Source organism: Myzus persicae, unplaced genomic scaffold (genome assembly GCF_001856785.1).
Source record: "Myzus persicae strain clone G006 unplaced genomic scaffold, MPER_G0061.0, whole genome shotgun sequence".
NCBI classification, from domain to species: Eukaryota; Metazoa; Arthropoda; class Insecta; order Hemiptera; family Aphididae; genus Myzus; species Myzus persicae.
In genome coordinates this window covers 160,084-177,616 of record NW_019101136.1, presented here as the reverse complement: position 1 = coordinate 177,616, position 17,533 = coordinate 160,084, and the positions used below count along the sequence as shown (strand labels likewise).

Here is a 17,533-nt window from a genome sequence, read left to right as displayed (position 1 = left end):
AGAAAATATCTCGTTGGTTAAAAATGTTGAAATTGGGTTAAGTGAAGCAGAAATATACATAATATTTTCGTGAAGACGTTTCTTGTTTTAAACATGCACCCATCGTGACTGGTGACGCAGAAAGAAGTTTTCTCAAAATATAAATATATGCTACGTTACAATCGTAGTAATTTCGAATTTGAAAATATAAAATTACATTTCATAACTTTATGTAGGTACTCGTTCCAAAATTAATATACCATTTTTCGCTATTAATTTTGCATTTATTTAATTAAGCAATAGGTACAAATGTATAATAATGTATACAAATTTCTAAGCAGAAGTTTACTGATATTTAACTTGTATTATTTTCGACATAATAATATATTTTGTAATTATTTTAAGATATTCATTTTTTTTTTAACACACAATAAAAAATACTATACGTTATCATAATATTATTATGATCAAAATAACATTTTTTTTCTCTTGGATTACAATTATATTTATTTTTAAAAATCCGTCCATCACCGGATACACAACAGTTCACAACCATAACTCACACATTAAGACAATAATAATAGCAATAACAAATTATATAATAACAATATTAAAATAAATAGTAATTGATTTACAATACACGATTCGTATCCAACAGTGCAGCATTTGTCATCATGACAAATAACAATCGTTGACTAGTAGGCCTCACTGAGTTTTAACTTTGTTGTTCATAAGAGCTTTTATACATTTAAAAACCTTAAAGACTACGAATGCGACTAGGAAAACAAAAATCAACAATACTGCAATTACGTCCAAAAGAAGGTATTGATACCAAGTAAGGTTCAGAGCGTCAGATTTCAAGTGTGGCGCACCTTTGTGACGGATCACATATTCCGTCCAATAAACGACCGACTGTTGTGGGGTCATCGGTCGGTCTTTGAATCGGTCGGAAGCAATTTTAGCATTAGTTAGGTATCTGTAAAAAAGATACGGACGACATCATATTATAGGCATACAATAAATCTTACAGTAGTACTATTGAGACCGAGTTGTATAGAAATTGCATTCGTAATTACTACCAACTGAGGCTTACTTTTCGTCGTTGATGAGTTTCGAAATGGCATTGGACACTTTTTCTTCGGTTACCGACAATAGGTCCATGGATATCGCCATTCCATTTAAGACCAAATTTTCAATATTTCTTGGCTGATCGTAAAAAATTGGAAATCCTAGTACGGGAACACCGGCATCTACGGCTTCGTACACTCCGGATATACCTCCGTGACTGATAAACAGTTTAACTTTCGGATGTACTATGAACAATTTATTATGATTTATTATATTTTTATATTTTTTTCAGGAACGAAAGACGATGGCTTTATACATCATAAGATTTACTTACATAGTATTTCTCGTTGAGGAAACCATTTTCTGATCATCACGTTTTTCGGTTTGTCCTTCATTTCGCCTTCGTATTTCCACAAAACTCTCTGAGGAACAGCGGCCAACGCTTCTTTAAACGACCGTTCTATATGTTCAGGCAACGATGACACTTTAATCGTGGAACCAAATGTGAAGAAAATCACTCCTTGTGGGGAATCTTCGATAAAATCTAATATGTCCTTGAATTGAAAATTATAAATTATAATAATACTCAATTAGAAAAACATTATATTTTATATACTTATGTATTACAGTGAATTAATAGACTTTGAATAAATTAAATAAAAACAAATTACGATTTTGAACACAAACAAAACCACTAAAAAGCATTTTTGTTATTTCAATACTCTTAAATTGAACACGAATAACTTATAAAGAATGACAAATTGTTTACCAAATAATTATTTCCCATTCTTTCGTATCATGCCTATGTAGTTTTAGTAATTAGTTTTTTTTAAACTTTATCATACGGTAAGTGAAGAAAAAATCAACAAATGTAGGTATTTTACTTCTATTATACTATTACACAGGTATGAACATTAAAATGTTAAATCTTAAAATCACATTTTTTAAATTGTTCTCTGTATGCTAGTAGATGAAAATTATACACGTGCATACGAAATTCAATTCAATTATTTTTGATACGTACATTGCAATACATTGTTTGTTCTGTATTGTTAAATTTTATAAAATTAGGTCAATATTTAAAATATGTAAATATTTTATATAAAATTGCAAAAAATGAACGAAATTTCATTTTTATGACACAATAATATTATGATTCAACTAGATATTACATACAACCTAACAACCTATCACAATTTATAGTAACATTTACCTTTCACTTATGAGTATTGTTTTACATGAATATTATGTTTATAACTTATATATTATATTTTATCTTTCAGTGGTTCACATTGCAGACCAAATTAAATTAAATTAATAAATGGGTATGCTTGGTATCGTTGATGTAATCAAATTAAAATGTACATATCAATTGCATATTTTAGTATGTACAGTAGACGCCGCTTATAAGACTCACGGATATAAGGTCCAGTCGCTTATTAAACTCAAAATCGTCTGGAACGGTGTGAACGTATATAAATACATAAAAAAAATCGGTTATAACTTTATAAGGCTCAACACTTCGGTTATATATTGAATTTAATATCATTTTTAGTTATTTTTTTAATATAAACATATATTTATGTCTTTCACAACATCAGGATCTCTGAGATAGAGCGAGGCCTGAGCCAATTTGTCTAAGGCGATTCCTCAGAATGTATAATTGTAACCTGGTAAGACCGACTCTAAAAAGAGCGTTTCGAATCTAAATATTATTAACTTTACCTTAATATTATATTATATAATATTATGCTTACGACAAAAGGATATTTTAACACGATTAGTAATTCTATAAAATACATTAAATTAAATTACAAGTAGGCTGAATAAAATTAGTTTAAAAATCATTAATAATTTAAATTAGATTCACACTTGGCAATGATGATTGATAATGATTATTAAATTATTATAATCCTTCAGCCAAAGAAATCATTGTATAATTGATTTTGGCTCTACTTTCCCTAATTTGTTTAGGTGTCAAAACTATGCAAATTTTGCAAAATTTTTTATTACCCACAATTATGCTAATTTTCCATAAGCTGACTTAACGTGAAGAATATTAAGGAGACGCTTCACCGTTGGATGCATCTGAGGATGTAGTTATTATAGCTGTAAGACTCAAGTCAGAATGTAGGAACACGTATAAGTGTATTTTCCTCAAAAAACGATGGTGTCAAATTTCATTATCAGTAAATTATCGATCACTCACTTTTGGTATGGTTTTGGGAGGTTTCAGGTGTACGCCACCAACGTAAACAACGTTTGACGTGACCGGTCTCGAGACTTCGGTGATGTAATGACTGTTCTGGAAGATGATGGTGGGGTCAGCGGTCGGTGCCCTGTCGTACGATCTCGGGTCCGTGAAGAAGATGGCCATCTGGTCGAACCGAGACTTGACCATACCGTACGTCAGCAGGGCCATGTTTGTGAACCTTTGGACGAACGTTCCGGGCACGGCGTGCTTGGCCAATATGTTGGACACGGTTGCCGGATTGGACACATGACCGGTGAACAATCCCTCGGCGAAAGTAAGCATCGGCGACGGTATGGAGTAGATCACAGGTAGACCTAGACCGTTGGCCAGGTACGAAATGCAGTCAAAGCCCAGGGGCTCGACCAAGAGTAGGTCGTACCGGTCTCGAGCCCCCGAAGCCATCAAGTCTTTCAGTTTTTGGTTGAAGTAGATTGCGTCGCAGTAAAATCGGCCCATATGAGACATAATATTGATTAATTTGAACGGGTCGCTAAAATCCTTCATCGTCTGCATCACGTCCATGTCGAGCTTTATTGGGAAGTCTCGGGACGTATCCACCTCCGTGTAGTTGGCTCGGTCGCCTTCGGGAAACGGCGTGAAAACCGTGACCTCGTGTCCGGCATCCGTCAGCGACCTGAGTAACGAGCTCATGAAGTACCAGTGGCTCTTTCCGGCCACCGTCTCGACTGCCAGGATTCGGGCAGCCTCCCCGACCGGCATCGTCCGCAGGTCAACCAACAGAAACAAGATCAGCGAGACCGCGGTCCATCTTTTCATCGTCGCCATGGGAATTATTTTTTTATACGAGTACACGGTAAATGGTTTGCGGTTGGGTTGGGTTACGATATTTTTGAGTAGGTATAATATGCAGATGCCTAGCTTAGTATGCTATTTATTGAGCGTTCACAGAGCTCCGGCCTCACTACTACAGCAGCGACGGTAGAGTTTCGTACTTTAATGTGCGTTATTGATTCGAACATTTTAAAATATCGTAAAAAATTGGCGCAATCAAACTATACACATCTTAACATGATTACATCATACCTAAATAGATCAGAAGTGTTTTCGCATTATCATAATACCTAATTGTATATATGTGAAGTGTGTACAGTGATGTGTTTTAAGAGTTTTCAATCGATTTACACACGAAAGAATTAAGTCAGCTGCCTGCTAGATTTTGTTTGTTTATCTCAATCTGGTTTTCAATGCCGTTCCGATTTCTTCACGACTTTAAAACAACTCGAAATGTTTAGTCAGTAATTGCACACATGATGAGACATTATCGCCGTATCTTATTAAGCACACATCCCGATGATCAGGTATTTTATATAAGAATAAAATTAAGACTATGTTTACTATATTCATATCAAATATCATTATACGTACCAAGTTCATTGCCGAAACTTTTTTTCATGCACACATTAATAATTATTATATACACACTATTATTGTTGTTCGTACTCACACATACATAGCGCATTTCTTTTATTGCGCTGGTCCTTGAGTCAGTCTCTTTCTTCGACTCACCAATTTATACAACTATGCAAGTAGTTTAATGCTGTATTGTATATCATTCAAGTAATTATATTAATATAGATGTAAGATTTTATCGTCTTAAAAACTCTTAGAAAAATTACCTATAAATGTTTAAATAAATTAAGTTAATAGGTAAAATAAAAATATCCCGCTTAAAGTTTATTAATAACGACTCGTTGTTTTTTTTCTTCTTAATAATATAATGGAATTAATTAACCATTCGTAGATATCAGAAATGAAGTGCCGTGGTATCTAATTTATGCTGTTTAATTAATATATATTCTTCTTTCAATTGCACTAACATTTTTAAGTTTATATTTTAATATATACAGAAAAATCTCAACTAACGGACACCTCCCAATATCGGACGTTTTTTTTGCATGGGGACATTTTCACTAATTTTCAATGGGAAAATCTCCGAAAGCGAACATTATTTTTATGTTTATTTGAAAATAATTCATATTCACATTCGTGAATACTCTTGAAATAATATAATTACGATAACAAACTCGCTATGGAACGATAGAATTACGATGAATTCAGTTATCGATGAAACAGTTAAGAGGGGTATGACAAAAGTATGCCAGTTAGGGAAGTGGCTTTCGAAGCGATGACTACGTTAAAACGAAAGCGGTTGTCGCATCGCGAAAACTTTGAAATTTTAGATTTCCGTGAAAACAAATGAAACGTAGGAATTCGTGCACTCCCAGAAGAGTTTCAAGTTGGAAAAACACAGTTTGTGGATAATGTGTCCAACACAGAAGAAATTTATATAGAGTGGGTTGAAAATGGAAATGAAGAACGTAAATTAACGATATTAAGAAAATGTGAAGGCAGGATGATTGATGAAGAATTTTTTGTCTGGTTTAGCAAAACTCGGGAAAAAAATTTGCCAATTTCTTGACCAACGATACAGGGAAAGGCTAAACAGAATGCTGAAGTTCACGGATCTTAAGCTTCAAACGGGTGGCTGAAAAATTTCGAAAAATGCATAATATTATGTATAAATCTATCTATGGGGAAGCTTCAGCTGTTGATAGAATAGCTGTTGGTGGCTGAGAGAAAAAATGTTCATGCATAATCCATAAATATGATGAGCAAGACATCTTCAATGCCATCGAGAGTGGACTATTTTTACGAGTTCTTTCCAATAAAATTATGGCATTTAAAAATGAAACGTGCAGCGGTGAAAAAGTTTCAAAAGAACGTAGGCCGTGTTATTGTGCTGTAATATGATAGGTGAGTTGAAACATCCTCTCGTCATAGGTAAGGCAAAATGACTTCGAGCTTTCAAAATATTAGACATAAATAAATTCTCCGTTAACTGATGTTAGAATAAAAAAGGCCTTGATTACGACACAGACTGGTTTACGAAGTTCGATAAACAAATGATAAAAAGTCAAAGAAAATTTTTATCGACAACGCAGCTCCTCATCAATATCTTAAATTTAAAAATGTTTAGCTAGTTTTTTTTCCACCAAGTATGACATCTCAAGGCCAACCTCTGGACCATAGCATAATCCAACAATTTAAAAGGCTCTATAGTAAGCAACTGTTACAAAAAGCTATTGCTGATTTAGATTATGGGGATTCTAGAGCTATAGATGTTTTAGATGCTGTGTATTGGATGGCTTCTGCTCAAACTCAAATCAAGCCTGAAACTGTAAAAAAATACTTCTTGCTATGTGGTTTCAATCGCCAAGACAGTCAATACGATGAACAAACAATTGATACAAATATACAATTGATACTGGAAAACTGGCTATAGACAGAGAACTTTTAGCTCTCATCACTTGAGAGAGCAGTGTTGAAGTAGACACCAATTTTGAATTAGACAAAATCGTTTCCACTCATGACACCAACTTAACGAGCACCGATGATCCCAATGAACCCAAAAATGAGAAAGAAGACTAGCCCGAAGAAGCAGAAACTTCAAAATATCAAATAACAAGTTTACAGGACGTTTTGTCTACTGTAAGTAGTCGTTTTTTTTTCATTAATAGAAATAAAAAGCAGTACTATTTTCACTTCTGCTGTAACATTAGGGAATGATATTACTAATTAAATTACACAGAGATGGTGTTATTATAAACTGACAAAGCTCACCGATTTTTTCTCACAAAAATAATTTAAAAAAATACTTGTATTCAATTAAATAAATATATAACTATTGATTGTAAAAATATAATTTAAATAATAATATGTTATTAATAATAATTTGCAAAAATGTAAAAATGTAATTATTTGCAATAAATAATAACATTATACACACATACATACTACATACATACATACATAGTGCATTATTTTATTTTACGCTTTATGAATTTCAAAAATGTATCTCCTCTGAATAACGGACACTTACGAATAACAGGCAAAATTTCGGAGACTAAGAGTTTTCACTATTCAGAGGTTTCGCTGTATTCTTTTTTAATACATTTTTTTATTAATTTATATATTTATTTTTATTTATCAACCTAACCGTAATATTTAGGTATTTACGGCCATAAGCACATCTCTACATTAATAAATTACACTAATAACAGGATTTACGTATAGTTTGTACTTTGAGTATATATAAATATTATATACATATTGTATCAGCAAAGTTAATATAACTATTCGTTATATCTTAGAGATATTAAGCAATTAAAAAATGCTACAAACTCCTAGAAGATATAGGGGTGTATCACTATTTTCTTTAAATTTTAAATAACGCAAGAGGCTTGTTAGAAAACCAAGCCTTGAAATGCAAGACCAAGACTGAGTCTGATAGAAAAATACGAAGACCAAGACTTCTATAGTCCTGGTTTTGGTTTGCTCATACACCAATGTGTACAACGTCCTAACATCTGTTTTAGGTAGGATAGAACCACTCAGGCTGTAGTGATAGCTGAAAGTCTCAAGTCAATACATTGGAACTCGTTTAGATGTGATTGATTTACAACATTTCTCTATAAAAAAATGTTGATTCTAAGAGTTTTATAACACGAGAATGTGAGTAACACTAACCCGACTTTCACTGTCGATGGATTCAAAATCAACTTCATAATCATTAATTAAAATATGTTTCCAATTTCTCATCGGGATAGGAATCAAATCATGTATATGTTTCTATAAAATACTATGGTGTAGATTCGTTGTACACAGTAAATTATCAATCACTCACTTTTGGTATGGTTTTGGGAGGTTTCAGGTGTATGCCTCCAACGTCGATCAGGTTCGGAGTGACTGGTCTCGAGGCTTCGCTGGCGTAATGACTGTTCTGGAAGATGATGGAGGGGTTAACGGTCGGTGCCAGATTGTACGGTTTCGAGTCAGTGAACTTGATGACTAGCTGGTCGTACGTCGTCCTGGCCAAGCCGTACGTCAACAGGGCCGTGTTGATGAACCTCTGGACAAATGTTCCGGGCACGGCGTGGTTGGCCAATAAGTTGGACACGGTTGCCGGGTTGGACAGGTGACCGGTGAACAGCCGCTCGGAAAAACTGATCATCGGCGACGGAATCGAGTAGATCACAGGAAGACCCAGAGAGTCGACTAGGTACGAAAAGCAGTCGAAGAATTGCGGTTCGATTATGAGTAGGTCGTACTGGTCGCGTGCTCCGGAAGCCATCAAGTCGGCCAACTTCTGATTGCCGTAGATCATGTCGCAGTACAATCGGATCGCTCCGGGCATGAAACCGACTAACGTAAAGGGTTCGCTAGCTCCCTCGATCAACATCATCAAGTCCATGTCGAGCTTCAACGGGAACTCACCGGACGTATCCACCTCCGTGTAGTTGGCACGGTCTCCGTCTGGAAACATCGTGAAAACGGTCACCGTGTGTCCAGCGTCCGTTAGCGAACTGAGCAACGACCTCATGAAGTACCAGTGACTCTTGCCCGGCACCGTCTCGACTGCTAGTATTCGGGCGGCGTCCCCGACCGGCATCGTCCACAGGTCAACCGACAACCACAAAATCAGCGAGACAGCGGTCCATCTTTTAACCGTCGCCATCGGATTTATTTTTTTCGTACTAGTGATACGCGGTTTGTGGTTTACGGTCCGGTTGGGTTACGATATTTTCGAGTCGGTATGATATTGAATAGGTACCAAGCGTATATCATGCGTAGAGCTCCGTACTACACTATACTATAGCAGCGTCGGTCGAGTTTCGTACTTAAATATTTGTGAATGATTTGAACAGTTTACAATATTTTAAAGAATTAGCACAATCAAACATTATACCTATATCTTGACATAGTTACACGAGTAATATTGCATCATACCTAAATAGATCTGAAGTGTTTTCGTATAACTACAATAATATTATATGTGTGTAGTGTGTACAGTGTGTACTAAGAGACTGCCTCGTGCAAAAGGGGGGGGGAGGGGAGGGTACCCCAATGAATTCTGCAGTCTCCAAGACCTAGACGGCTAGACTAGTTTATAATTTATACTCGCATAGTTACATACGATCTACGTTTAAAATATGTGAAAAAATAAGAGTAAAATGTGAAAAAATTTGTGTACGAGTATTTATTTAAAGTAGTTGATTCATAGGAAAAAAAGCTCACCCTCTCACTGCTATAAGAGTTATCAATCAAATTAGTAATTACACACGAAATATCTATGCCTGCTGCCTACTGCTAGATTTTGTTTGTTTAGCTAAATCGGATTTTCAATGCCGCTTTGATTTCGATGAAATAAATACATGTTTACTATATTTATATCAACTCCCGTTATAATTACCAAGTTCATTGCCCTAGCCAAAACTTTTTTTCTTGCCACTTCATTTTTTACATACGCACTATAATTGTTAATTGTTGCACGTACTTACACATACGTGGCGCTTTTCTATTATTATAGGCTAGTCCTTGAGTCAGTTTCCTTCTTCGACTTGCCAATTTATATTGGTGGTTTAATATTGTACAGTTTATCATTTAAGCAATTGTATCAAATAGATGTAAGATTTTATAGTCTTCAAAACTCGAAGCAAAATTACCTAAAAATATCTGGTTAAAAATGCCGTTTCAATTTCTCCACTACCTTCAAACGACCTGAAATAGTTTGTCAGTTATTGTACAAATGTAAATGATGAGACATTATCGCCGAATCTTATTACTCACACATCCCGTGACAAGGTGTTTTGAATAGGAACAAAATAAAAACATATTTATCAACAGCCATTATAAGTACCAAGTTCATTACCGATACCAGAAATTTTTTTTTGCTACTTCATTATTATATGCGAATTATTATTGTGATAGGTACATACTTACACATATATGGCGCATTTCTATTATTACGCTGGTCCTTGAGTCAGTCTCCTTCCTCGATTTACCAATTTATATACGTAGTATAATCCCGTATATAATATACCAGTAATTAAATTAATAAAGTGATAACATATTAACGGCTTAAAAACTCTAAACAAAGTTATCGAAAAATGTTTAATAAATTAAGTCAATAGATAAAAAAAAATTATCTCACTTAAATTTTGTTAACAACCACTCATTGAATTTTTTTTCTTGATAATAATTTATTGGAATTAAATAGCATACTGTGGAAATCGGAAGTGGAGCAACGTGCAAAATAATTATGATGTTAAATAATACATTTTTTTTTTCGATTGCATATAAATTTATTTAAGTTATTTAAGTCCACCGCTGGATACACTACAACCTTAACACTTACATCAAAATAATAAAAATAATAATAGTAGTAACAATTTATATAGTAACAATATTAAAAATAATAGTGATAATAATATTCGTTAAACACTAAACGTCATTGGCGTATTAAGGGGAGACATGAGAGGCAGCAAACGGGGGCAGCAAATTGTACACATGCGTTGTAAGTAAATTTTATGGGTGAGAAATAATGCCTCTGTTACAACCCGGTGGGGGGGGGAAGAGGGGATTAAAAAAAATGTGTACCCACGACAGAAATATCTTAAATACGCCATTGCTGCACAGTTCTTAACAAATGACTACGTGACTATATGATATACACTCACTGAGTTTTAACTTTGCTGTTCATAAGAGCTTTTATACATTTAAAAACCTTAAAGACTACGAATGCGACTAGGAAAACAAAAATCAACAATACGGCCATTACGTCCAACAGAAGGTATTGATACCACGTAAGGTTCAGTGCGTGAGATTTCAAGTGTGGCGCACCTTTGTGACGGATCACATATTCCGTCCAATAAACGACCGACTGTTGTGGGGTCATCGGTCGGTCTTTGAATCGGTCGGAAGCAATTTTAGCATTTTTCGAGTATCTATAAACAATATACGCATAACATAATATTATAAATATTTAACAAATACTATTTAAAACGAGTGGTGGAAATCAAATGTCTCATTCTTAATTGATACTATCGAAAGCTTACTTTTCGTCGTTGATGAGTTCTGAAATTGCATTCGACAGTTTTTCTTTGGTTATCGACAATAGGTCCATGGATATCGCCATTCCATTTAAGACCAAATGTTCAATATTTCTTGGCTGATCGTAAAAAATTGGGATTCCCAGTACGGGGACACCGGCATCCACAACTTCATACAATCCCGACATACCTCCGTGACTGATAAACAGTTTCACTTTCGGATGCACTGTGAACAATTATGATACTATATATTTTTTAATTTTTCTGGGCAATGAAAGTTTTCCTATAGTAAATTGTGTACTTACATAGTATTTCTCGTTGAGGAAACCATTTTCTGATCATCACGTTTTTCGGTTTGTCCTTCATTTCGCCTTCGTATTTCCACAAAACTCTTTGAGGAACAGCGGCCAACACTTCTTTAAACGCCTTTTCTATATGTTCAGGCAACGAAGACACTTTAATCGTGGAACCGAATGTGAAAAAAATCACTCCTTGGGGAGAATCTTCGATAAAATCTAATATGTCCTTGAATAGTAAATAATAATATTACTTAATAAAACATCACGTTATTTGATTGTGTAAATTATGCATTCAGTGGATTCACTAAATAATTTTAATCTTTTAAATACTCGTATGTAAATTTGACAACGAATAAATTATGCATCTACAAAATGAACACTATTACATAATTTTTTTTCTATCCTTTTGTAATAAATGTATACTAAGCTAATGGCCGTCGTGGTTAAAATAATAAGTTTCATAATAATATGTTCAATAAAATAAAAATAAAAAAATTTATTTATTTTGTGGCTGTCTCAAACACATTGAAGAAAAAATGTGCACTGTAAAAATGTAATTTTTACTGTTGTTCTATACATATTTCATACTTTTATTATATATCAATTATATTATAATACAGGGACCTACATCAATATAACAGTTTTGTAGCATAATTGAGAGGCAATCAAAACGCCGACAGTCGGAATATTGACATGATTACGATATAGTATAATAAAAGATTAATATTTCAAAAATTACTACAAAAAAAACGAAATAAGATTTTCTAAGCACATGTTATGATTTTACTATTTACTTATCACAATTCATAATATTAACTGTGATCACTTTTATTATTGGAAGCATGTGCTTATAATATTTAGATATTTTATCTTTTAGTCGTACAAATTTCAGACCAAATTTTAACTTATAGACATGTTTATTCATTTTATTTTGCATATTTTAGTTTTATTACCTTTTTTAGGTATTTTTAACGATTAACTAATTTTTTTGTTTTATATTATAGACCATTTTTTGTAAATTGCATACATTGTAAGTCATTTCTATTGAGCATTAGATTTCAATAAATATTTTTAAAAATCTTAAGTAAGTAAAAAAAAATAAAAAAATATTGATACTATGTATTGTTAAAACTAGGTTTTATTTTTTTTAAATGTATGGTATTGTTTTGAATACATCAAGTAGGCTCTAAAATGTTGTACGCATTTTACAATGCCATATTTGATTATTTTAATTAATACTTAGATATTTTTCGGACATATCCGTACACACTTTAATATTTCTTAAGATTATAAACATCCTAATAATAATTACAAGCATACTATGATTTCATATTTTTTATCATTACATGTTACTAATTAGGAATTGTACTTAAGGGTTTTTTTAATATTACACTATTATCTATGTAATTATTTAGTACCTATACTCGTAGTATATACGTAGAACTTCTAATACTCAAATCAAAGGCATTTTTATAACATCATTATTCGTTATGTAAATGTAATGATAAATTAAAATGATAGATAAGTTTTCAACGACTTTCTTATTTTAATATTTGTATACCTAATTATATTATGTTTTGCATTTATGGTTACATTTTTCGTTTCTGATTAAATAATTATTTCAGATGATTTTTGATTTCGTGATTTCTTTACTTCATAATGTTTAATTAATTATAGTCATTATAATATGTATTATGTAACCTATTTTTAATCATGTTTCAAACATCGACATTTTGAGGTGCGTTCAAACAGAGCGGGTACCGTATTGGACGGATACGCGGAACGCGGCGGTCAGTTACCCGGTTACAGTATTTTACACAGACCACGCGGTCAGCCCGCTTTCTGTTTGCACGTGCCTTTATCACCTGTCGATAATTTGATTGTCGGTGTTTTGTAATAATACTATATCCGTACAATAATAGTGATAGCAAATGTATATTAACATTAAATAATTAATTGTTAGGCAGTTAATTATTGAAATAATAATATATTTTATTATAAAAGCGATCAGAGCACCTACAAATTATAGAGGCGTTATTTAAAGTCAAAAGTCATATCGAAATCGTACACATCATCAACAGCGTGGTTTTACCCTAAAACCACGATCACGATCGTAGATATGATTATGTGTAACCTATGTACTATCGTACTAAATATCAAAATAATTATAACAAGGCTATTATAATATATAGTGATGTAAGGTCACTTCCGATTTTTCGAAAACATTTTTTTAATTTATTTAAGTATTCAAATACATTTTTATAGGTACTTACAGACAATACAGTGAATGAGCCATTCTAATAGAGTAGGAACAGAGAATATATTATATTCTAAACTTTGGGAAGATTATTATGTTCTGTTTTGAAAATATAAATTTTGTTCAGTGGCGGTTATCTTCAAAATAATATGTGTGTGGCTGAGGAATGAGCATATTTCTATATAATTGTATATAGTCGAAAACATAAGAAAATGGGCAAACAAAAAATCAGTATGATACCCGCTATAGTTATTCAATTAAAGTGTCACATAAACTTATTTTTTTTTTTTTAAATTTTAGATGACGTAAAATTATGATTTACCTGAAATGTACAAACAATTCCCCTGACATTTTATAGCAAAAAAAAAATGTTGAGCTTCTATTTTGATGGTAGTGCATTGTAATAAATTGAATCTATAATTGCTATTCTGGGGGTCAAAAGTGAAAACTGTCCAGTTTCAGATTCTGACAGGTAAGTACTTGAAAATGTCATCAAATGTTTATTTAATACTTTTGTATTTCTGTATTTAAGCAGTTAAAAGAAATTTTTAATTTTTAATTGTTTTAGTTTTTTTCCTATAAAAATAAATATTTGTATATATTTATATACTGTCAAAGTTTTTGCTTGGTCGAAATGCTTGAAAATGTAATACAATGTCCCTCATAAGTATTTTTATCTGTGCTATGTATTTTATATCCTTAAATAATAAAATTTTCAATTTTCATACCTAAGGATATTATATTAATTAATAAAATATAAATTAACAATAAAATAATTCGGGAACAACTAACATAAAGACCGTCCCTATGCTAAACCAATTGTCGACATATAATCTATTATTATTGTTTCAACAAAAAAAATGATACAATATCAAACTGCGAGAACGCGGCTTACAAAACAATACGCAATTTTCACGTTCAAAGTGAATATATTTCGCGTAATAATATTTCGATCTTTGAATTTCCGACCACTAACATCACTGAACACAAACGTAATACCAGGTAAATCGGATATGACACGGTGATGTAACCGAACACTTACTTTTGGTATGGTTTTGGCGGGTTTCAGGTGTACTCCGCCCACGTATACGACATTCGGCGTGATAGGCCTCGGGGACTCGCTGACGTAGTGACTGTTCTGGAAGACGATCGACGGGTTGACGGTCGGCGCCAGGTCGTACGGTCTCGGGTCCGCGAACAGAGTGACCAGCTGGTCGTACCGAAGCTTGGCCATGCTGTACGTGAACAGGGCCGTGTTGGTGAACCTCTGGACGAATGTTGCGGGCACGGCGTGATTGGCCAATTGGTTGGACACGGTGGCCGGGTTGGACACGTGACCGGTGAACACCCGCTCGGCGAAGGTGATCATCGGCGACGGAATCGAGTAGATCACGGGCAGACCTATGGCGCCGGCCAGGTACGAAACGCAGTCCGTGCCCAGCGGCTCGATCAAGAGCAGGTCGTACCGGCCGCGCGCCCCGGAGGCCATCACGTCGGCCAGCTTCTGGTTGCCGTAGACCGCGTCGCAGTAATATCGGACCATCACTGACATGATATTGATGAACTTGAACGGATCGCTAAAATCCTTTATCGTCTGCATCACGTCCATGTCGAGCTTCATCGGGAAGTCGCGGGAAGTGTCCACTTCCGTGTAGTTGGCCCGGTCGCCTTCGGGAAACGGCGTGAAAACCGTGACCTCGTGTCCGGCATCCGTCAGCGCCCTGAGCAACGAGCTCATGAAGTACCAGTGGCTCTTGCCCGCCACCGTTTCGACGGCCAGAATTCGAGCAGCCTCCCCGACCGGCGGGTCGACCGCGGACAGCCACAAGATCAGCGCGACCGCGGTCCATCTCTTCGTCGTCGCCATAGGAATTATTATTTTTTGGCTCGAGTAATACCTGCACAACTATACGGTAAGTGGTTAACGGTCCCGTGTCGGGTCACGATATTTTCGAATAGTTATAATGATATCATCGACTGGGGCGCCGCTCGTCTATCATGCGAGTCGGTGCTCGCGCGATGAGCTTCGGACTCGAACTACTGCGGCGACGGTCGAGGTGCGTACGTTACTATATTGTGATTGGCGGGAAACTGGTACACAACATTACACATGTATTTTTTTTTTTTTTTTAACTATCGGGCAAAGCGACAACACTGCTGTAAAAATAGCGCAAGCAAATCGTCTCGTTCTAACATAATTATATTGCACAATACCCACGTAGATCCGAAGCGTTTTTTCATATTATTAGTATACATTATAATAAATTATAATATATTATATTGTAATGAGCGTGTTCGAGGTATCAATCAAATTCTATACGAAATGATTATGCCTACCGCTCGCTCGGTTGTTTAGCTAACATAGTTGAAACCGGTTTTCAATGCCGTTTCGATTTTTTTGTTACTAATTACTATATAGAACGGTTATAGTGGAATACTGCTGCACCGTAGTCCGTAATAATATTCTATTCTATCCAGCAATCATTCACAAAACTTTTCGGCTCTTTAAAGTAAACACGTAAAACTTCCTAGTCGTAGTGAGATAGTCTTAAACGAGTACGTTTTCACTACGCCGAAGATGTTCGGTGTGTTTACTTTAAAGACCCAAAAGTTTTGTGAATGTTTGTACAGACGATGAGATATTACATAATATATACACCTAACCATTATTACGCTCACATCGCAATGGCACGTGTTTTGAATAGGTACAAAATAAAAACATAATATTTACTATTATTTTATTTGAAAAACAACCAATAAACGAACCAAGTTCATTGTCGAAACCAAAACTTTTTTTACGTCTTCATTATATTATAATATACGCATTACTGACTACAGTTGTAGTAGGTACCCACGTATTTACTTTCACGTACATGACGCATATCTATTTTTAGGATTACGGAAATGTATTCGCTAGTCCTTGGATCCGTCTTCTTCTCCGACTTACCAATTGTTATAATATTATATCATTATAGTGATTATATATTACTATTGAGATAAGATTTTAATGTCTTGAAAAAAACTCTAAAAAAATTACATGTTGCAATAAATTAGATAGACAGATAAAAATATATTTTTTCCAATAGTTATTGTTAGTAATAACTCATTCATTTTTTATCTTTTTAATAATTTAAAGGAATGAAATAACTAATCTCGGAAACTGGAAGTGGAGTACCTACGTGCTCTCTAATTTACGCTGAGTACAGTAAAATGTAATATGCTAATTAATAAATATTAAATACAACATCGACCGTATTATTTTTCGTTATCTATCAGTGTTTTTAATATTATATCAGTATACATATTATCCAAAAGTGATAGCTAGAGTAAGGATTTTAAAGCAACAAAAAACTTAAGAAAAGCTCTTAAAATAAAGCAATTAAGTTCTACAAATCTTCCAACAAAAAACTTAAGAAGAACATTCAATTAAAACCATTAGTTTATTAAATTATTAAAATAAAATGTACTGTAATAAAATAGATTTCTAATCACAATAAAAAACTAAAGAAAAGCACTTAAAATAAAGCAATAAACCTCTACAAATGCAAAAAAATGATACAAGAAGAAATGTAGTCAAGAAATGACTTAACAAGTATCTACTTTTATCGATAAATTGATATATTAAATCAAACATGACGAGATAAAATCGATTAAGCATATTATTTAGAATAAAAAAAAATATTAACCTTTCAAGTAGGTTTAGTTGAAACGCATTTTAAAAAAATGTTACGAAATGTTACTTAAGAGCGAACAAAGTTTCTGGAAA

At 33.8% G+C, this 17,533-nt stretch overlaps 1 protein-coding gene across 7 annotated transcripts in view; it reads right to left on the bottom strand.

Moving 5' to 3' along the window:
• LOC111027894 (UDP-glucuronosyltransferase 2B7-like) overlaps positions 1-16,822 on the bottom strand; it is a 35,105-nt gene extending 18,283 nt beyond the window's left edge. Inside the window, exons 1-5 of one of the 7 annotated variants that reach the window (XM_022306391.1) lie at positions 14,810-16,078; positions 11,517-11,736; positions 11,218-11,437; positions 11,088-11,106; positions 246-936 (exon numbers count right to left, since the gene is read on the bottom strand). In XM_022306391.1, the coding sequence (XP_022162083.1) occupies positions 685-936; positions 11,088-11,106; positions 11,218-11,437; positions 11,517-11,736; positions 14,810-15,634 (1,536 nt within the window). In that variant the 5' untranslated portion in view covers positions 15,635-16,078 and the 3' untranslated portion in view covers positions 246-684. Of the gene's footprint in view, positions 1-243; positions 956-1,072; positions 1,293-1,381; positions 1,602-3,256; positions 4,952-8,006; positions 9,116-10,446; positions 11,107-11,217; positions 11,438-11,516; positions 11,737-14,809 lie in introns of those variants that run through there. The other 6 variants (XM_022306386.1, XM_022306387.1, XM_022306390.1 and 3 more) reach the window with 6 other exon arrangements.
• Positions 16,823-17,533: the final 711 nt, after the last annotated feature.